This window comes from Microtus oregoni, unplaced genomic scaffold, assembly GCF_018167655.1.
Source record: "Microtus oregoni isolate MIOR12 unplaced genomic scaffold, Mior012 000035F_ref0000213, whole genome shotgun sequence".
NCBI lineage: Eukaryota > Metazoa > Chordata > Mammalia > Rodentia > Cricetidae > Microtus > Microtus oregoni.
In genome coordinates this window covers 5,650,691-5,675,914 of record NW_024543094.1, presented here as the reverse complement: position 1 = coordinate 5,675,914, position 25,224 = coordinate 5,650,691, and the positions used below count along the sequence as shown (strand labels likewise).

At 42.0% G+C, this 25,224-nt stretch overlaps 1 protein-coding gene and 1 pseudogene across 2 annotated transcripts in view; both read right to left on the bottom strand.

Annotated features, from left to right (window-relative positions):
- The window catches only part of Mtr (5-methyltetrahydrofolate-homocysteine methyltransferase), a 76,836-nt gene that overhangs the window by 7,808 nt on the left and 43,804 nt on the right, over positions 1-25,224 (bottom strand). For both annotated transcript variants that reach the window (XM_041630724.1, XM_041630725.1), the window contains 9 exons: positions 24,450-24,557; positions 22,435-22,535; positions 17,859-17,926; positions 17,214-17,334; positions 11,936-12,017; positions 10,754-10,852; positions 9,676-9,751; positions 7,062-7,217; positions 5,479-5,675 (listed from right to left, as the gene is read on the bottom strand). In XM_041630724.1, the coding sequence (XP_041486658.1) occupies positions 5,479-5,675; positions 7,062-7,217; positions 9,676-9,751; positions 10,754-10,852; positions 11,936-12,017; positions 17,214-17,334; positions 17,859-17,926; positions 22,435-22,535; positions 24,450-24,557 (1,008 nt within the window). The remainder of the gene's footprint in view (positions 1-5,478; positions 5,676-7,061; positions 7,218-9,675; positions 9,752-10,753; positions 10,853-11,935; positions 12,018-17,213; positions 17,335-17,858; positions 17,927-22,434; positions 22,536-24,449; positions 24,558-25,224) is intronic.
- On the bottom strand, positions 12,771-12,865 carry LOC121432771 (annotated as a pseudogene).

Sequence of the window (25,224 nt, the reverse complement as noted above, 5' to 3'; positions counted from 1 at the left end):
CAACGGAGAAAACAAGACATTCCAGGATAAGAACAAATTTAAACAATACGTAGCCACAAATCCAGCCCTACAGAAAGTAATAGAAGGAAAATCGCAACCCAAGGAATCCAACACTGCCAACACTGCCTACAATAACCCAGGCATCTAATGACCCTTCACGAGCACATCTCAAAGAAAGGAGACACACAATCTCTACTACCAAAAGCAATAAGAATAACCGGAGTAAACAACCACTGGTCATTAATATCACTTAATATTAATGGGCTCAATTCACCTATAAAAAGGCACAGGCTAAAAGATTGGATACGAAAACAGGATCCAACATTCTGCTGTTTGCAAGAAACACATCTCAACCACAAAGACAGGCACCTACTCAGAGTAAAGGGTTGGGAAAAGGTGTTTCAAGCAAATGGTCCTAAGAAAAAAGCAGGTGTGGCCATACTAATTTCTAACAAAACTGACTTCAAACTAAAATCAATCAGAAGAGACCGAGACGGTCACTTTATACTCATAACAGGAACAATTCATCAGGAGGACGTCTCAATCCTGAATATATACGCCCCCAATATAAAAGCACCTACTTATGTAAAAGAAATATTACTAGAACTCAAGGCAGACATCAAACCACACACACTAGTAGTAGGAGACTTCAACACACCTCTCTCTCCAAGGGACAGGTCAATCAGACAGAAACCTAATAGAGAATTAAGAGAATTATTGGAGGTAATGAAGCAAATGGACTTAACAGACATCTATAGAACATTCCACCCAAACATTAAAGAATATACCTTCTTCTCTGCAGCTCATGGAACCTTCTCAAAAATTGACCACATACTCGGAAACAAAGGAAACCTCCACAGATACAAAAAAATATCAGTGTCCACCTGTGTCTTATCAGATCATCACGGATTAAAGTTAGAAGGCAACAACCACGCTGCCCCCAAAAAACCGACAAACTCATGGAAACTGAACAGTCAACTACTGAACCACACCTGGGCCAAGGAAGAAATCAAGAAAGAAATTAAAGTCTTCCTTGAATTTAATGAAAATAAAGGGACAACATACTCAAACCTATGGGACACAATGAAAGCAGTGCTAAGAGGAAAGTTCATAGCACTAAGTGCCCACTTAAAGAAAACGGAGAATGCATACATTGGGGACTTAAAAACACACCTGAAAGCTCTAGAAAAAAAAGAAGCAGACGCGCCCAGGAGAAGTAGAAGACTGGAAATAATAAAACTGAGGGCTGAAATCAACAAAATAGAAACACAGAAAACAGTCCAAAGAATCAATGAAACAAAAAGCTGGTTCTTGGAGAAAATCAACAAGATCGACAAACCCCTATCCAAACTAATTAAATGACAGAGAGAGAACACGCAAATAAATAAGATCAGAAATGAAAAGGGGGACATAACCACAGACACAGAGGAAATTCAGAGAATCATTAGATCTTACTACAAAAGCCTGTATGCCACAAAACTGGAAAATACAAAAGAAATGGACATTTTTTTAAATAAGTATCATATACCAAAGCTAAACCAAGACCAGGTGAATGATCTAAATAGACCGGTTTCTCGCGAAGAATTAGAAATGGTTATCAAAAATCTCCCTTCGAAAAAAAGCCCAGGACCAGATGGTTTCAATGCAGAATTCTACCAGAACTTCCAAGAAGAATTAATACCTATACTCCTTAAGGTATTTCACAATATAGAATCAGAAGAGTCATTGCCAAATTCCTTTTATGAAGCTACAGTTACCCTGATACCAAAACCACAAAAAGACCCAACCAAGAAAGAGAATTACAGGCCAATCTCACTCATGAACATCGACGCAAAAATCTTCAATAAAATACTGGCAAACCGAATCCAAGAACACATAAGAAAAATTATCCATTATGATCAAGTAGGCTTCATCCCAGAGATGCAGGGCTGGTTCAACATACGCAAATCTATCAATGTAATCCACCATATAAATAAACTGAAAGAAAAAAACCATATGATCATTTCACTAGATGCGGAAAAAGCATTCGACAAAATTCAACACCCCTTTATGATAAAGGTCTTGGAGAGAATAGGGATACAAGGGTCCTACCTAAATATAATAAAAGCTATTTACAGCAAGCCAACAGCTAACATTAAATTAAACGGAGAAAAACTCAAAGCCATCCCACTAAAATCAGGAACACGACAAGGATGTCCACTCTCGCCATACCTCTTCAATATAGTGCTTGAAATTCTAGCAATAGCAATAAGACAACATAAGGAGATCAAGGGGATTCGTATTGGAAAGGAAGAAGTTAAGCTTTCGTTATTTGCAGATGATATGATAGTGTACATAAGCAACCCCAAAAATTCTACCAAAGAACTCCTACAGCTGATAAACAGCTTTAGTAACGTGGCAGGATACAAGATCAACTACAAAAAATCAGTTGCCTTCCTATACACCAAGGATAAGGAAGCAGAGAGGGAAATCAGAGAAGCATCACCTTTCACGATAGCCACAAATAGCATAAAATACCTTGGGGTAACCCTGACCAAGGAAGTGAAAGATCTACTTGACAAGAACTATAAGTCTTTGAAGAAAGAAATTGAAGAAGACACCAGAAAATGGAAAGACCTCCCTTGCTCTTGGATTGGGAGGACCAACATAGTAAAAATGGCAATTCTACCAAAAGCAATCTATAGATTCAATGCAATCCCCATCAAAATCCCATCAAAATTCTTCAAAGATCTGGAGAAGACAATAATCAACTTTATATGGAAAAACAAAAAACCCAGGATAGCCAAAACAATCTTATACAATAAAGGTTTGTCTGGAGGCATTACCATCCCTGACTTCAAACTCTATTACAGAGCTACAGTATTGAAAACAGCTTGGTATTGGCATAAAAACAGAGAAGTCGACCAATGGAATCGAATAGAAGACCCTGACATTAACCCACAAACCTATGAACACCTGATCTTCGATAAAGGAGCTAAAAGTATACAATGGAAAAAAGAGAGCATCTTCAACAAATGGTGCTGGCAAAACTGGATGTCAATCTGTAGAAGAATGAAAATTGATCCATATCTATCACCATGCACAAAACTCAAATCCAAATGGATTAAAGACCTCAATATCAGTCCGAACACACTGAACCTGATAGAAGAGAAAGTGGGAAGTACTCTACAGCACATGGGCACAGGAGACCACTTCCTATGTATAACCCCAGCAGCACAGACACTAAGGGCATCATTGAATAAATGGGACTTCCTGAGGCTGAGAAGCTTCTGTAAAGCAAAGGACACTGTCACTAAGACAAAAAGACAACCCACTGACTGGGAGAAGATCTTCACCAACCCTGCAACTGACAAAGGTTTGATCTCCAAAATATATAAAGAACTCAAGAAACTAGACCGTAAAAGGCTAATCAACCCAATTATAAAATGGGGCACTGATCTGAACAGAGAATTCTCAACAGAAGAACTTCAAATGGCCAAAAGACACTTAAGGTCATGCTCAACTTCCTTAGCGATCAGGGAAATGCAAATCAAGACAACTTTAAGATACCACCTTACACCTGTCAGAATGGCTAAAATAAAAAACACCAATGATAGCCTTTGCTGGAGAGGTTGTGGAGAAAGGGGTACACTCACCCATTGCTGGTGGGAATGCAAACTTGTGCAACCACTCTGGAAAGCAGTGTTTCGGTTTCTCAGGAAATTCGGGATCAACCTACCCCTGGATCCAGCAATACCACTCTTGGGAATATACCCAAGAGAGGCCCTATCATACAACAAAAGTATATGCTCAACTATGTTCATGGCAGCATTGTTTGTAATAGCCAGAACCTGGAAACAACCTAGATGCCCTTCAACGGAAGAATGGATGAAGAAAGTATGGAATATATACATATTAGAGTATTACTCAGCAGTAAAAAACAAGGACTTCTTGAATTTTGCATACAAATGGATGGAAATAGAAAACACTATCCTGAGTGAGGTAAGCCAGACCCAAAAAGAGGAACATGGGATGTACTCACTCATATTTGGTTTCTAGCCATAAATAAAGGACATTGAGCCTATAATTCATGTTCCTAGAGAAGCTAAATAAGGTGAATCCAAAGACAAACGCATAGGCATCCTCAGGAATATTAACCTTCATCAGGCGATGAAAGGAGACAGAGACAGAGACCCACACGGGAGCACCGGACAGAAATCTCAAGGTCCAAATCAGGAGCAGAAGGAGACGGAGCACGAGCAAGGAACTCAGGACCACGAGGGGTGCACCCACACACTAAGACAATGGGGATGTTCTATTGGGATCTCACCAAGGCCAGCTGGCCTAGGTCTGAAAAAGCATGGGATAAATCCGGACTAGCTGAACATAGCGGACAATGAGGAATACTGAGAATTCAAGAACAATTGCAGTGGGTTTTTGATCCTACTGCACGTACTGGCTTTGTGGGAGCCTAGGCAGTTTGAATGCTCACCTTACGAGACCTGGATAGAGGTGGGCAGTCCTTGGGCTTCCCACAGGTCAGGGAACCCTGATTGCTCTTGGAGCAGATGAGGGGGGGGGGGACTTGATTGGGGGAGGGGGAGGGAAATGGGAAGCGGTTGTGGGGACGAGGCAGAAATCCTTAATAAATAAATAAATTAAAAAAAAACCCTGTCATTATAATTTGCATTATGATAAAGGCAACCCTACCAATTTTAATTATTAAAAATATGAGTAAAACCAAAGAAAGTAATTTACTGCTAATTATTAAATTCTAGCTCCAATTCTTCATTGAGACAATTGTATCTATAGCAGCTAAAGTCTTTGCATGGTTCCTGCCATTTTTAAAGGTGAGGCAAAGACAAAACACAGACAGTGTACACTGGGAACCGCTACAAGGAGAATATATCCAGGACACACTCAAGGGGGCTTGCGCTTGCCTCTCTGCACACAAAGCTCAGTGCCAGCTCCCTCTGCCCGTTTTTTTCTCCTCTGTAAAACAGAGACATAAACTGCCTGACAACACCACCATGAAACAGTTAACTATGGTTATCTTACTCCCTATTCAGCACCTGGCAGGGTGGACATTCTGGGGTATTTGTCCCCGCCAGACTTCCCTTTGAGACAATAAGCCACATAACAGTCTCTAATAGAATACTCAGATGAAAAGCAATTGCTAGGGAAAATAAAATGCCCCTAGTTCCATGAGATATGGGGTTGAAAGACTGAAAACACAAGTGTACGACAGCAAGGCTAGCAGCACGGTTCCATATCTATCTGTAGTCACCACTATGAACCCTACCCGACCTCAGGGACACCCATTGCCTTCTCTCCATCCTCACAAATGCTTAGGACTCAGGCCTATGGGGGGCTGTCTGGGATGCAATGGTACAGATAAAAGGCTCAGATTTCTTATTTAATTCTCACTTACTACACTTAGTATAGTTGCTAAGCCTGAGAGTCAAAGCAGTGCACTCACCGTCCACACACATTTCATACCTGCTGCCTCAGCCCATAGAAGGTGGCTATGGGCTCTGAAGCCTGGGGTACCACACCCTCTGCATACAAGTGGATGTCATCCTGGACACTCTGTGCTGGCCAGAATCCAACTATACCCCTGGCCTGGAGTTTCTTTTGACTTATCAGTATGTTCAGCATATTCTGAGCATCATCATATACCTTTCTGGCTTCTTTACCTATTAAAAAATACAAGAATTTATTTAAAGACGCCAATAGTAACCTGCAAACAACCATTCCTTTTTAAACACTGCTGCTTCTCCCTTCTCTACCCTCTTCTGCATTCTCACAAAGACTCTCAGGTCTGCCATGGGCACAGCCTGGAGCAGAGTACACAGTGGCTAGTGGGACCAAGAAATGCATCCCCACAGTGTGCCTCCTCTAGGTCAATCTGTTTATATTTTCCCAGTTAGTAGAATCCAGAGAACGAAATCAATAGCATCCAAACAGTCTTGTCAGAAAGAGGGCACAAACTGGCATTCCACTATAACCCCATTAACTTCACAGTGATACATGGGGAGAAAACAGGGTGAGCTGGGACGCATGGCCCAGATTCTCTTAAATGGCATCGGTGCTATATCTGAATAGCTTCAGCACTTGCATGGTAGGCACCAGATCTGTTCTGGGACACCTTCCATCAGTTCCCATTAGCTCTCAGTGGACAACACTGTGCTGCCCTACCTGTATGAAGGGCAGTTCCATGGTCCCTTCTAGCTAGCTGTGGTGGCACAAGGACAGTACAGTAAGAAGCCCCTTACCTAATCCTCCTGGATTAGGTAAGTACTTGGGTCTCAACACCCTAACATGCCTAGGACCTCCAAAAGCTGATGTGTATCTGGATTCCCTTGCTCTCTCCAGCCCGGACCTCTCTGTTCACCAGCACTCCTTCTCCCATGTCTCTAGGAGTTGGGTGGGGCTGAAGCTACCCAAGACAAGTGAGGGAGCAATTCAGTGATTAACTCACTTCTCTATTCTAACATGCTAAGTCTCCCTCCTTCCCTGAATGTTCTGGGTAAATGTGATGTGCAGCTCCCCACATGGGCCCCCAAGTCCAAGGCTTCATTCTCCTCGGTTTGACATGTTCCTTTTTATTTCTGCTTCCTATCTACCCCTAGGTCTAGTCTCAGCAATTCCCACGGAATCTTCAATAACCGTTCAAGTACCACCACCTCCAGGAAGCCCCACTCTAATCTCCTGCTGGAGATCTAGCCCCTCCGATGTGAGTGGGATCCCAGGCTGAGCCCACAGCAAGAATCCAGCAAAAACCCAGCACTGTCAGCCATGCCGGTGAGCCAGTACGCAGTCACAGGATTCTCGCCTTTTTGTCTGCCTGTGCCGAGCAGAGACCAGTGTGTAGTGATGTCAGGGAGTCCATTTAAAGACTGAGTGAATAAAAGGCCACATTTACCTGATGTAGTAAGGGCAAGCCTCCTGTGAAGGCTGAGTCGGGGAGCAATATGGCAGCGGCTATATCCTGTGTAAACTAAACACTTAGTGCGTCTTCTCAGACCAACTTGAGAGTCACATACCACACCCTGAAGGCCAAGCAGAAAGGATTTACTAACCTACTGTTTTGTCGTTAAATATCTTGGGGAAGCCTCTATTCGGGTACTTGCCCCGGAGCTGCCAGACATCAAAGAAAGGCTTCCAGTCAATGTAGTCCACCAGCTTTTGCAGGTTGTAGTCTTCAAAGACCTGGGTCCCAAGAAATGTGGGCTTCACTAGAGCAAAGAGGCACAGCTGTCAATGCCACACCAGCTGGGAGAGCACTCACACGGATATACACTAAAGTGTCCTTCCCTGCTCCTCACTGTGCAGCTTACTCCCACGTCTGCCTCCCTCCTGTCGCCTATAGGAGTTGTCTTACCAAGAGCAGAACTTTAAATTATCATGGAGGAGGAACTTCCCCATGCAGCTGACTGACTACCCCATGCTGGAAATTCTTCCCTCAACCCTTTCATCCCTACCATGTCTAAGAAAAAAAGGAAGCCTTTAGTTCACTTCCATGTATACAGATAATGGCACTGTTAAGAGACTACTGCAGAAGGACACATGCAGCACACTTCTTATATGAAGCGTACAAACATGCGCACACACACACACAGTGTGAGGGCATATACAGAAATGAAGTCCCAAACTCCAAACTGTGGCTATTTCTACAAGGGGAGAGATAAATACAGGACTGCCGCTATGGATAAATATCTGATCTTTTAAAAGAAGATTAAGTTTTTTTCTTAGATTGAGTAATGGAAACACACAGGTGTTCAAAAATTGTTCTCTGCATCTCAAGTCTGAAACATATGATAACATATATAATTCTAGGGACTCTATAGGCAGACTGTGCTTCAGACATTTCAGGACACCAAGGATACAATGCCACATGGATACTGGGCCAGAGGCCAAGGGGCCAGTGCTACTGCCAACTCTGAGTGACCATGCTTCCCTGTGATTAGGGATCTGAGGACTCGCTGTTCCACTGTTAGTAGCTGCCCTAAAGAACATGGGTCTCTCAGGAAGAAAGGGGAGAGCAGAGGAGCTCTAAGCTGGACCCTCTGCCTTCCTGCACCACAGTAGCTCTTCCCCATCTGCTTTGTCATCTTCCTACGATTCTTAGGGCTGCTCCTGCTTTGTAACCACTACTGTGTGGGTTCGCTTGTTAATAAAGTCTGCATGGAGACTTAAGAGAGGCCACTGACACTGACACCAAAGAGGCCTCTTGCTAGGAGGCAGACAGTGACCTGCAGCTGTGGAATTGGGGCTGATGGTGGGGCTGCTCTTGACCAAGTTTCATGGCAGTGTTCCAAGGCTGTTTCAGGCTCTACTTCCCTAGATCCAGAGAGAAGGCCCTGATTTTTTAGTGGCTTCACTTCATATAGTTCCCTGAAGACAACTGGGCTAGCCTTAAAATTCAAAAGCCATACCTTGGGACCCCATATCCCTTAGGCAGCAGGGCAGAGCCTAGTAATGTCATCATATGTGGGTTAAATTGGCAATCCAGGAAGTATCTCCACCACTACCAAGTATCGTGGGCCTTCTCAGAGATTTCTAGCAAATTATTTGGTGTATGACTTGTCCTGGTGCTTCTAGACCAATTTCAGAGTAAAAGATAAACAGTGAAAACCACAGCATGCGCTCTGCTGTAGTGATTTCTATTTCTTCAAAGGTTTTCACATTAGTATCTTATTTTACCTTTCAATATTTCCATAAAATAATCCCCCTTTACACATCAGCACCTGTCAAATGTAGGAGACAGACACTCAAGGTCACACAGTGACTCGGAGCCAGGAGTCAAGCAGGGATGAACACTCGGGCCTTCCAGCTCCCAATTTGGCACTCTTTCCACTAAACCACACTGAACCCAGCAGGAATGAAATTAGAACTGAGCGCACCTACATTTCCAATTTAATCCTCTCGGCCCTGCTGAGCATGTGTAGAACACAGATGTCATAAGCACTGAAAGCTGGTTTCAGATATTACCTGGGATGTGAAAACAGATATTACCTGGGAAATTCAGATTCCTTTAACAGAACCCCCTTCACACTGTCTCAGTTTTGCATTTGTACCTCGTGTCTCTCTGAGCCTGTCAAAACATCTTACTCATATTATTCCCTTGTGAGTACCCATGTGAGGTAAGAAAGGTAGCTAGAAATAAAACGGGAAGAAACAACGTAAGAAAAATGAAAAGGGAAGGATCCAGAAACAGAAAAAGAAAGCGGAAAAGGATCCAGCATTGCTGCAGTTTTCAAGACCTGTGAATGCAGTTATTTTATATTTCAGACCTTCCAAGTGAATCCTTTGGCCTGCATGCAACTCAGGTCAGCTGAGAAGTAAGCATAACACAGAGAAGCATTGAGGCTACAGAAGACAAACCTGACGGTAGAAGTTTGACAACCATTCAAGTTATTGTCTGAAATTAGTTTCTTCAATTAAAATGAAGACAATAAACATGGTTGTTCGAGAGTCATCTGAAGGACCCAGTAAGCCACGGTGACTCCATCTCACCACAGTTTGTGGCACCCAGCAGGTCTTCCTATCTACTTTCTTTTCAGTTAAGGTGACTCATTCCTACACACAACTGAGAACTGCTCACTTGCAGGTTCATTTGTTGCTGAGCAACTGCAAACATTCCTGGAAATTGTCAATTATCACACTTAGCTGTCTCCAGCAACAGCCACAGACCTGGGTGAGGTTCAGACAGCCAATCGATGTGGAAACCATTTTTTCTGGCTTGAGTTAGGGATAAGTATTTTCTCTCCTGTTGAAGAAAACAGTAATTTAGTCAGAACCTCTTAGCTTTTCTATCTCTACAATGAAAACATAACCAAAAAAGTTTTGCAAACAAAACAAACAAATGAGTAAAATCAAATGCTTCTAAAGGATAATCCTTATTCTTTCCCAACCAATATGGCTTCACGCTGCCACCAGAATAGGAGAGTAAAGAGTGACCCATGTTCACTGTGGTTCTAAGACTGACCCTGTAGCCCTGATCACCTCTTTCAGGACACATGAACTTGGAGTTAACTGCCCTGAGCACCAGAGCAGACCCAAGGAACTGTCAACTATAGGCAAAAAGACGAATGGAAAGAGGTCATCAGCAGAATCTATGGCTCTCAAGCACCTCAGAAGCACAACAATTGTTTATTCCCTCATTCACATTCCTAGCAACTCTCTTAATGCCCCACACAAAGATGGAAGGCCGACAAGCAGAGAAACTATCCTATGGAGTTCCTGAAGCCTAGAGGGGACCATTCCAGGCACATGATTCTGAACAGCAGGCAAGGTCAGGCCAATAACCAGGAGAAGCTGAAGAATTTTCTTCCATTTTTCCCCTAAAAGTGAGTCTGAGAATACCACTTTGGAATGGTTTAGCTCATATTTTTAGGATGTCATGAGCTCGTGTTTTACTCTTTCTCATAGCCCTAGTGCCTGGCATACAGCCTAATATCTACTGAGGATCCAGAATGTTTGACTCAATACAGTTTTAAAAAAAAAAATCCTAAATGTTTTGAAAGATAGTCTTGCTAGGTAGCCCAGGCTGGCTTTAAACTCATGATCCTTTTACCCACATCTAAGTGTTGGGACTATAGGCACGCAGGTCCATGCCCTACTTACAATTCATTATAACATTTTAAAAAATCAGGAATTTAGATACCAAAGAACTCAGATTTAAACTAGGAAATAGTAAAATAATAAAATCCATGAAAAATCATGGATTACTCTGATCTGAAACGAGCCAAGACCTGCTTTTATCACTTACCTTGAGAGACTCATAATGATCCTGTCTAATATCTTCATACTCTTCCTGTATTTCTTCAATGTAGTCATTTTTCAGATTTTCATCTAACAGCTGAGAACACTGAAATGCAAGATAAAGCTCAACAACCATAGGGCAGCAAAGGAAGATAACCTCCACTGAGGCTGGTGAGATGGCTCAACAGATGAAGATGCTTGCTGCCAGTCTGACAACCATGGCAGAAGAAGAGAACCAATTCCCACAGTTGTCTCTGATCTCCATACACATACTGTGGCTCCAGCACCACCACCACCCCACAATAACACCTCACGATACACTCAACTGGGTGGAATACAGTAATACTGGTTACTGTAATCATTCCACATAAATAAATACACAGATGTAAAATGTTTCCTTTCAGAAGATAACAGAAACTGAAGTCACTGTTATCCAGTCTGCATGGTGTTGCTGGAGTCTTCCAGGTCACCAGGCCCTTGAGTAGATTTCTTCCCCAACAGAAATTCCTAGAGTTGTCAAACTATGCTTTCGTTGAAAATATAAATGGGATTATGGACAGAAGGGGCTGCTTAGCTCTTTTCTATCTTACACTGAGTTTCTAGACAAGTAATTTGGAAACTGAAGGACCCAGTGGTCTCTCAGCTGTTGTAGCCTGTTATTCAGCAAACACATGAGAACGACAATCAGGATTCACTAGAGGACACGGAGAGGGAAAGACATCTAGGCAAAGTTTTTGTTCTGTTCCCTGAGAAACTATCTATGACTCTGGTTTTTGATTGAGTCAGTTGGCCCTATCAAGCATTTTTACATCTGGAACAAGGTCATTTTAAAAATCCTACATTCCATTTAATTCTAGCACTAGTCAAAGAAATTTACTCATATTTGTAAATTAAAGGCATTTATCAATCTGGTGAGGTGTCCAAGTGCAAGGCATTGGTGCCATCCTTCAGCTCTTGCTCAGTTCTGCCAGCATCCCTGAAAGCACACACATGCTAACAGGGTTTACTGCCCGCAAGGCAGCGCTGCAGTGGCAGCCATGAACTTCTGACGTCATTTCACCAGCTCTGCGCTTTCACATCTCTTCCGTAGAACTTACCAAGTGGACCTCGGGTGAGACCTTAGTTCTTAACGCTTTCTTTGTTCCCTCTTTACAACTCATTCAGAATAAAAGAAAGATCCCACACTCACCACCACCACACTCTTGGATGCATCTAGGACATGGATTACAGGTGCGCTGTACCGTGGAGCTATTTTAACTGCTGTGTGGGTTCTGAAAATAAGGGTCAAGAAGAAAATCCATCAGTGCTGAGAGCTCCTTGCTCAGACAACTCGTGTTAGAATCACTACAGATAATGTTTCTACAGTATTTCCAAGAGAAAGGCTTCAAGGTACTTACTTACAAATACTGAACTTCAAATGTCCCTTATCAACCAAGAATGACTTTTCCCCATCCTGAGACGGGAAATCAATGTGAAATGACATGAACTGAGTCTGACAAAATGAGAAAGCTTTGTTCTTAGCTATCTGCCAACAAGGAATGAGTTCCAGTCCAGGTACTCATCACAGCCTGCTTGAGCCAAAGGAGAAACCAGTCCCTGGCAGTCACAACCTACTGTTGTCAAGGTCAACTTCCTCCCTCCAAAGGAGCTGGGAGAAGAGCCAGCACCCCAGGGAAGCAGGAAGCAGGCAGAAGACACAGGACACAGATCTGACCCTGCTTCCTCTTTGAGAAAACCATCTACACCACTGGCCTCAACACCACCTTAAGCTTGTAAAAAGAAATCCCAGACCTGAAATGCAACAAAAAACAAAACAGAAAGAGACCAGGGATATAGCTGAGTGGTATAACTCTTTCTACAATTCAGAAAGCCCTAGGTTCAATCAATCCCTAATATCACAAAAGTGAATCAATTAATTAAAACAAAGCAAGAATTAACTATTTCATACTAAGATTTGCTCAGCCTCAAGTTTCTATTGTCAAACTTTAAAGGAAGAATCTTCAATTCTTTTTTTTTAATTTTTAAAAAGTATGGAACGCTTCACGAATTTGCATGTCATCCTTGTGCAGGATGCTAATGTATCGTTCCAATTTTGGTACAGAAGCGAGCACAGAATCTTCGATTCTTAAATATCACACTTGACATGTTAAATATATTGTCCTGACTGCTAGGTATCTATAGCAATGGAATAGGCTATGTATCAGCAATTTCATCAAGAAATATACAAAACTAAGTGAGAACTGGAAATGAAGACAGTCTCCCTTTAGGTGGTTACAGGGGGTCTGAGGTGAAGAAAAGTGGCTCACAGGATGCTTACAGATGTTCCCATCGTGTGTTTCCTGTTCCTTCTTTCTTCTAAATCTGCTATTTTCATAGTCAAAGTCTACTGTAATCTTTTATTTCATATCATGGCCTAATCTAGAATTAAAGTACTGTATATAAACACTGCATAGCTGTGCTTTAACTAGACTGGTGAAATTGCTCAGCCAGTAAACGTGCTCACTGCACAAACCTGACCACCGAAGTTCAATCCCTAGAGCCCACATAAAGATAGATGAAGAGAGCCAGAGAGAGGGTTCAATGAGTAAAAGGCACTTACTGCCAAACATGGTGACATAAAGTCAATCCTCTGGACCCACGTAGTAGAAAGAAAAGCTCTTATCCTCAAGTTGTCCTCTGACTCTCTCTCTCTCTCTCTCTCTCTCTCTCTCAAGGTTGTCCTCTGTGTGTCTCTCTCTCTCTCTCTCTCTCTCTCTCTCAAGGTTGTCCTCTGTCTCTCTCTCTCTCTCCTGACTCTCTCTCTCTCCTGACTCTCTCTCTCTCCTGACTCTCTCTCTCTCTCTCTCTCTCTCTCTCTCTCTCTCGGTTGTCCTCTGACTATTTCTTATGCACGTACGCACGCGCACGTGCGCACACATACACACACACACACACTACATTTTTTTAAACAAAGGAGAAAAAATAAAGATGGAGAAATCAAGATGGAATCAGAACAGAACAGTATCTAAAAATGCATCCATGAAATCTAACACACAACCTATATTTTAAGTTTCCCTACCGAAAGCTCATAGTCAAAGTAAAGAAAAAGATAAAATTACCTTACCTCTGAGTGATTAAATACACACAGACACTCAGAAAATTATCCTATCTTAGAGCAATGTGACTTTCCGTTAAATTGTAAAAGGAGGGGGGATTCCAAAACCTATTTTGTAGTTTACTGACTGGTTTTGTGTCAACTTGACAAAAGTTAGTCATCAAGGAGGAAGGAGTCTCAGCTGAGGAAATGTGTGGAATATTCCTTTACATTGTGTGAATACACATCACTATCATTCATTTAATAAAGAAGTTGACTGGGGGGGCTGGAGAGATGGCTCAGCGGTTAAGAGCATTGCCTGCTCTTCCAAAGGTCCTGAGTTCAATTCCCAGCAACCACATGGTGGCTCACAACCATCTATAATGGGGTCTGGTGCCCTCTTCTGGCCTACAGGCATACACACAGACAGAATATTGTATACATAATAAATAAATAAATATTAAAAAAAAAAAAAGAAGTTGACTGGCTGATGGAGGAAGGTCATTGGCTAGTAAAGAAACTGCCTTGGCCCATTTGATAGGCCAGCCTTTAGGTGGGTGGCCTATCAAATAGGCCAAGGCAGTTTCTTTATTAGCCAACGACCTTCCTCCATCAACTGGCCAACAGCTTGACAGGATAAAGTTAGGTGGGAAAATCAGTCTAAGAACACTGGAGAAAAGAAGGCAGGAGTCAAGAGTCGCCAATGAGACATGGAGATGAAACAGGAGATGCAAGATGAAAGAGAGGTAATGCCACATGGCAGAATGTAGGTTAATATAAATAGGTTAGAGTTAGCTAGTAACAAGTCTGAGCTATTGGCCAAGCATTTATAATTAATAATAAGCCTCTTTGTGGTCATGCAGGAGTGCCTGCTGGGACACCAAAAAACTCTGCCAATAGAAATGCCTCCATGAAATCCAACTGTAAGGCATTTTCTTAATTAGTGATTAATGGGGGAGGGCCCAGGACACAGTGGGTGGGGCCAGCCCTGTGCAGGTGGTCCTGGGTTCTATAAGAAAGCAGGCTGAGCAAACCATGAGGAGCAAGTCAGTAAGCAGCTCCCCTTCATGGCTTCTGCACCAGCTCCTGCCCGATTTGAGTTCCTATGCTGACTTCCTTCGGTGATGAGCAACAATGTGGAAGTATAGCTGAATAAGCCCTTCCCCCCCAGCTTGCTTTTTGGTCATGATGTTTCACCACAGCAATAGAAATCCTAACTAAAACAATAGCAATTAGTTATACATTAAATTTAACAACTGACTTTCAGAATAAATACCCAGTCAAGTTCTGCCCATAACAAGCCAGATTTTCATAAGTTCCCATATGTGATACCACATTGCCCATTCTGCAGATAGAATAACAGTTGGTTTTTCTCTTTTACAAATCCAGGTTGAAAAGGTACACTCCAAGTAAATTCTCGCCCATCTCTGACCCCTAACTTTCGGCCTCTCTAAAGACCCTCAAATGTCTAGGAGCACAAGTCTGGTTCATGTTGCTACTGGAAAAGTCACAGCTTATACCCTCAGAAATTGTCTCAAAAACCATACAAGTCCTGAGCTGTCATCTGGCAAAGGGAAGAATTAGGCACCTCTGAACCCTCAATCATTGGAAAAGAAGCAACCAACAGACTGAGGAGGGCTTTTTTTCTTTTGTCTGGTAGCTCTTATAAGAAAACGAACCAAAGCCGGGCGGTGGTGGCGCATGCCTTTAATCCCAGCACTCGGGAGGCAGAGGCAGGCAGATCTCTGGGAGTTCGAGGCCAGCCTGGTCTACAAGAACTAGTTCCGGGATGGGCACCAAAGTGACAGAGAAACCCTGTCTCGAAAAACCAAAAGAAAAAAGAAAGAAAGAAAGAAAGAAAGAAAAGAAAGAAAGAAAATGAACCATGTAGTCAACTTCAAATCATCACAAGTAATGAATTCCTGATTAACGAATATAAAATATTTTAATTATGAACCCAGCATCCCAGGTGCCATAACTTCTAAAGTAGAGATTTAGTATGTTACATAATTACAACTTTCAAGTCTTTATTTTGGTAATAGTCACCACAGTAGGCAAAAGACCAGGTCAAGTTCATAAAGCCCAAGTTATCTATGAGGCCTGGTGGTCCAGACCTATAATCAGAGCTACTTAGAAACTGAGACAAAACACTGCAAATTCCAGACAAGCCTAAGATAGCATGACTAGGCAATTTAGTGTGAATCTGTCTCAAAAGTAAAAAGTAAAAGATTTTAAGTAAAATGGAGGCTGGTCAGTGATAAGAGGTCTTGCTTAGCATGCACAAGTACTAGGTACAAATCGCAGTACAGAAAGAAAACAAACACACACACAAATAAATCCTCTTATCAGTGATCAGTCAGATCCCTTAAAAATAATTCTGCCACTTGGCTAATAAGTCAGTCAGTGGGAAACAAATTCAATTTTCTAATATCAGCAACAATGGCCAAATTGTCAAATTATTTCAATGAAAAGTAATTAATGAATAACAATGTAAACATTTTGCTACTTGCTAAAACTCTCTGTCACATTATAAGTAATATGATGGTTAATTCTATGTGTGAGATTGGGTGTGCCATGCGATCAGTTTTTGGTCATACTGCATGCAGCCCAAATGTTGCTATGAGGATATTTTTTAGAAGCAATAAATATTTAAACCTGTAAACTCAGTAGATTATTCTTCATAATGTGAGTTAACCTCATTAATTAGCTAAAAACCTTCAGAAAAACATTAAGCAGTCTCATTAACCCTCTGCCTTTTGTGCAAAGAAGTTCTGCCTGAAGACTGCTCTGAGTCTCCAGCCTATACACTCCAGATCTTCCAGCCACAGTCTCAAGAGCCAATTCCTCAAAAGAAACCTCTCACTCTCTTAGGAACTCTAGAAATACCTATGACAAACTATTATGTCACTTTTGCACTAGAAAAAAAACCCTGCACATTGCGGAACCACCAATTTCAATGCTCCAGCTTGATATTATCCCCTGCCAACCATCAAATATCTGTGATGCTGCCACAGTGTCTCTCTCCATGGCCGTGATCTCAGGAAAAACGTATACCAAACACTGCCCGTGTGACTCAATGTGAACATTGTCCTCTTTATGCCTTTTATCCTAAAGTTTTCCCCAAAGTCCTCCTGTCAGAACAACTCCTCAGGCCTAAGAGGACTAAGAAAATAGCAACAAGTCAACAGAATCCAAAGCAGGGCACAGGGAAGGACTCACAAAGGAGTTTCGCAGAGTGGGCTCTAGAAGCCTTCTAACACTTCCCCAGAGAAAGAACGGAAAGCTGTGCAACAGAAGACAGCAAAGCAAAGGAGAGAACAGCGGATTTCCCCAGTCATAAACACTGGCATTTAAGAGTACATAAAGTGAGATGGCGCTCATCTTGCTGACTTACCTTGAAGTTGTTGCTCCTCCTATCAACAACGGAATATTTATAGCCAACCTCTCCATTTCCTTAGCAACAAAAATCATTTCATCCAGGGATGGAGTGATGAGTCCTGATAAGCCAATTATATCTATTGCCAAAAGAAAGAAAGAAGGACCAGTGAGAATGAAAAAGAGAGAGAAAAAAGACCACTTTAAAAAGTTTTGTACTGAAGATTAGAAAGCCTAACATGTTAATTTCTAATTCTAGGAATTTAGTATTTGCTTTGGGTAATAAGAAATGGAACTCTGTCTCAAAAAAAAAAAAAAGAAATGAAACATAAATTTGCAGCAACATATTTGTAACAGATTTAAGATACCACACAATAAAAATTATCTCTGGTTTGTAACAATTTCAGACTTGACCATAAAAACAACTACATACAAGGGGGAAAAAAATCCACCTCAACTGCTTTCCTCTAAGAAGGCAGTCCACTGAACCTCTAGAACTCAGCAAGCCATGGACATTCACACACCTCTTTCAAGTCCCAACAGCCCGCACTGGAGCTGGCTGCCTAGGTGTTCCTCAGACCCCCACATGGGCTGGGTTTTACCATTCTCCAACAGACTCTCAGAGTAATGCTGAAGCCTACACCCAGAAGACTATGGCACATACCTGCTTTGTGGTCAAGAGCTGCTTGAAGTATCTTATCACAGGGAGTCATGACTCCTAAATCAATAACTCTGAGGCAAGAAACAAGATGTCAGAAAATTAACAAGAGCCCAAAAGAAACAAAGCTGAAATGAACATTTTAATTTTAGCCATTAAATGCTGCTCTAACATAAACTGGAACCACAGCATCAGAAGTCATTCACATTAGTTCTGTTTTGCTTTGGTTTTTCCAGAGCTGAGGACCAAACTCAGGGCCTTGTGCTCTACAACTGAACTAAATCCCTATTCCCCACATTAGTTTTTGAAAGAATAATACTCTATTTTATGAATGCACTACATACTACAGTATCAATCTGAAATGTGCCCCCTTAGGCCAATATTTTGAAGGCTTACTTTCCAGCCTGACATTTTTTATTTTTATTCTTGTGCTTCTGAAGCATGATCCCCGTGCTTTCCTTGTTCTTTTTTACATCCCTGATATCAACGCTTTAACATGACACTTCTTACCATGATAGGCTGTGTTACCACAGGGCCAACAAGGGGCTTTTATGATCCCTTTCCATTAAAATGGCTGTGGAGTATTACCTGTGACACCAGCAGTCACAATGTAGTGAAACAAGCCAGGCGTCTACTAGTAGCTGAGTGGGTAGGAGAGTGCACTGTGCCTGTCAGCTCTCTGACACTGTGGTAGATGTCAGCCCCTTGTTGGCCCTGTGGTAACACAGCCTATCATGGTAAGAAGTGTAAAACTGTGCATATAAAGCCAAGATGACTTAAGCCTCCACCTACAGATAAATGGGTAAAGAAAATGCATACATGGAATGAACTAATACTCAGCCATAAAAAAAATGGAATTCCATCATTTGCAGGAAATAGATGGAGCTGATGGACACTGTGCTAAGTCAAATAATCCAGACATAGAAATATGCTGCCTCATGTGAAGAAACTTAAAAGTTGACCCTAACATACAAGAAAGCTGAAAAGAAATTACCAAAGGCTACACAGAGTGAGGAAAGAGGAGGATAAAGAGCTGGACAGCAGGCTTAACTACAAGTTAAACAGGAGAAGAGTTCTCATGCTCCATAGCAGTACACAACAGCCTACTGCAAAATTATGAAGAACTGGGATAGAAGAGTGAACGCTCCACTTCAGTAAGAATGTATAAGGAGACAAATGCCTGCTCAATATACATTGTATACATGGGTTTAATGTCATACTGCACTTTTAAGTATGTAACTTAGGAATATGCTTCCCTTGTTAATTAAAAATAGAAAAGAGAGATAGAGGACAGAAGGGAGAAGGGAGGGGGCACAAATGAAAGAAAACAACTGTACTAAACTGCAGATCCTCTTTCAGGAACCTGTCAGTTCCAAACCGCTGCTGCACCTGCAATTCACACATCCTGCCACTAGATGGAAACATTCTAGCAATCCAGCGCCTAGCTGTGAATTTCTTTTTTCTTTCTTTCTTTCTTTCTTTCTTTCTCTTTCTTTCTTTCTTTCTTTTTTTTAAGCAGTACTCACGGGGCCTACTGCTGTTGCTTTTTTTTCCCTCTTTTTCTCCCCCCCTCTACTCTCCGTCCCAAATCTGGATTGTCTGAAGTACTAGATCTGGGCTATATCTTCTGGTGGAAGCCCACATAAAAGGACCTAGAAGGAAGCTTTTGTTGTCTGTCTACCTGTCTCGTCTGGCCTGGAACTCACTGTTGATCCACCTGCTTCTTTTTAGGGGGTGAGGGACTCAAGAGAAGGTTTCTCTGTAGTTTTGGAGCCTGTCCTGGAACTAGCTCTTGTAGACCAGGCTGGCCTCAAACTCACAGAGATCCTCCTGCCTCTGTCCCCTGAGTGCTGGGATTAAAGGCATGCGCCACCACCTGCTAGATCCGTCCACCTCTTCATCTGAGTGCTGGGATTAAAGACAAACACCACCACACCTAGCCTATTTCTATTTAAAAAAACAACCCCCCCCCCCAAAAAAAACCCCTAAATTTCTGAAAGTTCTTCCATCAAAATATCACAAGTGAAAGGCCTCTTACTGATGACCCTGTGAGGTACTGAGAGAGGCTGGTGCATAAGCATCAGCTGCCCTTGACGTATACTGTTTTTCTCTGTTGATATGCAGATTTTCTTATACATATAGTGTAAAACAGGGAAAGCATATAACTGTCTTTTTCATAATTGAGACAGTATATCTAAAATCAATTGTCATGCAATAAATAATCTGATCAAAAACACTTCTGAAGATTCTAACTTATTTCTCAATGGAAATTTGAAATACAAACGAGCCATTACAAGTTGATGCAGGCCAAAACAATACTCTCAAGAAAGTGACATCACAGGGCTGGAGAGATGGCTCAGTGGTTAAGAGCATTGCCTGCTCTTCCAAAGGTCCTGAGTTCAATTCCCAGCAACCACATGGTGGCTCACAACCATCTGTAATGAGGTCTGGCGCCCTCTTCTGGCCTGCAGACATACACGCAGAAAGAATATTGTATACATAATAAATAAATAAATATTAAAAAAAAAAAAAAAAAGAAAGTGACATCACAAAACAAAGGCTGACCTGTCATTTTAACGAACAATAAATAGGTGGTAAACTAAAGCTATCTTAAGACAAAGGCTGGAAAGAAAGGCAGAAAGACTGACTGCCCATGGGAAAGCTGTTCTCCTAACACAACCAGCCTCAGCCTTCCTGAGTGCAGTCTAATCAGTGTTCCAGACAGATGGGTTAAGTGTTGAGGCGAAAGAGGCTGGGAAGGCTCATTGTTAGCTGACAGCAGAAATGAGAACACAAGCGACCATAACCAACAGACTACACCATCAGAGAAGAGGCTCAATGAAAAGCAGCCCACGACTCCAAAGGACTGCTAGCTAGACACAAGTCAGGACAGGCATTAGTGATTTTTTCATTGAAACATATTGTGAAGTGGGAAAAATATAAACTTAATATAAGCCGTTAGCTTTTGTTATGAATATTTATTATGAGAAAGCAAAAAGGGGTTTTACCTGAATTTATCATTCCAAAAACTATATCACCACTGTGATGGCCGATCTTGGTTGTCAACTTGACTACACTTTAGATATTTAGATACTTTAGAAAGCATCTAAAACGGGGGCTGGAGAGGGGGCTCACCGGTTAAGACCACTTCTTGCTCTTCCAAAGGTCCTGAGTTCAATTTCCAGCAACCACATGGTGGCTCACAACCATCTGTAATAAGATCTGGTGCCCTCTTCTGGTATGCAGGCAGAACACTGTATATATAATAAATAAATCGAGAGAGAGAGAGAGAGAGAGAGAGAGAGAGAGAGAGAGAAGAGGAGAGGAGAGGAGAGGAGAGGAGAAGAGAAGAGAAGAGAAGAGAAGAGAAGAGAAGAGAAGAATCTAAAACCCAGCTTGGTGTTCTACTTGTGAGGGATTTTTCTTTGTTGGATTTGGGATCCATTTGAGGTCAGAAAATTCACCCTAAATCTGGACCATTTCTTAGTGGTAGTCCATATGAAAGGACTTAGAAGAAGGGATCTTTTGCTCCCCATCTCTTGTCCCCACTCTAAGTAGTTAAATCTGCTTCTCTGGGATTCCTCAATGGACTGAAACTGGCAGCTCTTTAGTACCCCAGCATAAGACTGGGGCTGCTGATATATCCAGGTTCCTTGACGGAATAAGTACTGGATCCTTGGCCTTTCTGTCAGAAAACAGTCACTACTAAACTACTTGGACCACAGCCTATAAGCCTCTCTAATAAATCCTTTACTGATATATAGATCTACATTAGTTCATTCCATCAGTTCTGTTCCTTATAGGATACTAGTATAATCACCAAGAAAAACAGAGGATGTCGAGACTAATATGGACAAAGTCTTTCTAGAAAGCCTGCTCTCTTAAGAACCCTGGCAGTTTGCTGAGTGGAAAATGGTACATACTGGCCATGAGAAGCCCTGTACTGGCTGGTTTTATGTCAGCTTGACACAAGCTAGAGTCATCAGAAGAAGGAGTCTCAGTTGAGGACATGCCTCCATGAGATTCAGCTGTAAGGCATTTTCTCAATTAGTGATCAATGTGGGAGGGCCCAGGCCATGGTGGGTGGTACAAATCCTGGGCTGGTGGTCTGGGTTCTATAAGAAAGCAGGCTGAGCAAGCCAAGTGAAGCCAAGTGAAGCAGATCCCTCCATGATCCTGCCCTGCTTGAGTTCTTGTCCTGAATTACTTTGGTGATGTGGACGTATAAGCTGAAAAACCCTTTCATTCCCTACTTGTGTTTTGGTCATGGTGTTTCATCGCAGCAATAGAAACCCTAAAACAAGCCTGATAAGCAACTATTAGAGACTATGTCCAATATAGATTCTCAGGAAGACTCCGGGCTGCCTGACCTCTAGGGAACACTTCTTATCCTCTATGTCCTTAACAAATACATAAGAGATATGTAATTTTGAGCCTACAAAAAAAGCTGTGTTCACAGTTGTAGACAAAAACAAGCATACCTTATCAATGGCCATATGCTACCCCATCCCTCTCACCCAGTGAAACATTTGATTCACATTTTTTTTAAACATGAAGGGGATGAAGTGAGGTCTCAACTTACCGGAAATTATTGCATCCTAGCACCACACCAACAATGTTCTTGCCTATGTCGTGCACATCACCTTTAACAGTGGCCAGCACAATGGTGCCTTGGTAAGGGTCCTGTAAAGTGAGACAAGCAGCTGAGCATGGGGCGGGGCGGGGGGATCGCCAGGAAGACCATTTGGTTCTCAAGAGCCACACAGAGATGGCAGAGGAATAAATACCAGAACCCCCTCAAAGGTAGGTCAGGGACCCAAGTGAGAGTCTCTACTTGAAGCTCTGTGCCACCCAGAAGTTCAAAAGAGGCGTGCCTATCAAGTCAGCCCAGGGATTTCAACCAAGCTCATAGGTTCTAGCATCTGAAAAAGAGTCAGCAGTCACAGACACAGTCCTACAGCTAAAGACCACATCCTTAACCCTGAAACTGCCAAGGAATATTGCTGAGAGTTAGAAAAGAGAGGGTGCCATAGAATATGTTACACTTGCTATGCTACACACTATTACTTTAACTGTGTAAAGGTATGCCAAAGTTTTTCTGTTGCATTTGTTTAATTGTGTAAAGATGTGTTGCATTTGTTGCTCCTTGCCTGCCTAAGACACCTGATTGGTCTAATAAAGAGCTGAATGGTCAATAGCTAGGCAGGAGAAAAATAAGTGGGGTTGGCGGGCAGAGAGAATAAGTAGGAGAAATCTAAAAAAAAGAGAGAGGAGAGAAAGGAGAAAGAGAGACACTCCAGGGAAGCCAGGAGCCATCAGTCAGCTAGATGGAGTAGTACATACAGAAGGAAAGAACGGCAAAAAGCCCCAAGGCAAAACATAGATAAAGAGAAACAGGTTAAGTAATAAGAGGTAGCAAGAAACAAGCATAAGATAAGGTCGAGAATTCATAACTAGTCTTAAAGTAGAACTTTAAGACAATTCTGAGCCCTCTCAGTCTCAGCAGTAATGCTCCCCCCTCCCCCTTTCCCCCGGGAACCAAGGACCTAACAATTGCCCACACACTTACTGAAATGTTGGGAATGTTCTCCAAATAGAACTCAGTTATTGAAGAGGGGCAAGATAACCCTTAGTTGTTGACTCAGTGACTGATGTTTTGACTTAGGCCCCGGGAAAGGGGCAAAGTGACCCTCAGATGTTTTCCCTTACCTCATCTGATCTGGCAACCACTCTCCAGCCAATTATTGGTAATAGCCCTTTTGAATAAGCCAATCATAACAGCTAAAGAACAACTCCCACACACCCCTTCCTTCTGTGGTTTTTCCCTTTAAAAATAGTCTGTACCAGCTATTCGGGGTCTTTCTAGCCTCCCGAATGCTGGAAGACCCTGTCATGACAGAAAATTCTCATCCTTTTACATCAGCTGTGGTGGTGAGAGACTCCTCCACAGTGATTGGACTCTAGGATCCAACAGTATTAAGTCTCCATGTTATGATTTGGGAGCTGGTTGGTGGTCCAAAAGAAATTCTGCTACAAGGTTGGAGCTGGCTAACTAAAGATGTCCCTGAAATTTTCAAAGCAGCCTAGTGCAGGGAATGTAGACTCATCTTTTATTTCTCTAAAACAGTTCTTTTGCACACTGATGAAACAAGAAAATGAAAAGGTAGATATGCAAGGCAGGCATCTCTCCAATTCAGCCAACTGCAAATTTAGAATTCTCAAGGCTAAAGTTGTCTGAACTACACAGTGCTCTAAATAAAGTAAAAAGGCTAGTGGCTGACTCTTGTGGTGTAGCCAGCAAGGATAAATGCTACAAGTGGTACCAAGGAGATAACTAAGAAGTATTTGGGGAAGAGCTTCCTAAAAGCAAACATGATACATTTAAAACATGAACATGGCCAACCTAGCAGAGCAAGATACGTGCCGTGAAAACCTAAAGATCTGAGTTCAATGCTCTGGGTCTACCCATGTAAAGGTGCAAAGAGTGCACCAACTAACTGCATAAAAGCTTTACTGATGAGGCTCCCAACCCCACAAAAACAATAATCTTCCAGAGCAACTCCTGTAAAGGCTTCAGGCCTGAACAAAATAACTTGCCTCTTCTTCAACTGAACCATTAAGAATTCTTGCTTCTTCTCTTTCTTTTTCCATGAAAGGGATAAGGTGTCCAACAGCCTTCTTCATGACACGGGCTGACTTTATAACCTGGAAAAAAGCAGAATTAGGCATCATTAGCAAATCATCACATGACTGTCACTGTTGACCCATGAAGCTTCAGTACTAATTAAGAATGCATAATTTTGACTGTCCCAGATTTCTATAATGAGCAGGATGAGGAATTAGAACCCTGTGGGAGGCCGGGCGGTGGTGGCACACACCTTTAATCCCAGCACTCGGGAGGCAGAGGCAGGCGGATCTTTGTGAGTTCGAGACCAGCCTGGTCTACAAGAGCTAGTTCCAGGACAGGCTCCAAAACCACAGAGAAACCCTGTCTCGAAAAACAAACAAACAAACAAAAAGAACCCTGTGGGAACACCAATAAATGAGGCATAGTAAGAGGAAAACCAAACACAAACAAAAGGTTAAAATTTCTGTTCCTGAACTTTTACTTGGTTTCTTTTTCTGCCTGAAGTCTCTGTGTCTCTGAATTCTATGCATCTTTTAAATTCCATGTTCAACATGATGCATTCCCATCATTCTATAAATCCCCAGTATTTTAACTCACCTAAAATGAGGTTTATAAAAGAGGCTCTCTTTGCTATTTATATGCTTCAGAGCCCCAAATCTAGATGCTCAGCAAGGATTTGTTAAAATAGTTTTAAGTAGTTGCTTTAATAAAGAATTCTGGTTTTACATAAAACATATCATTTCA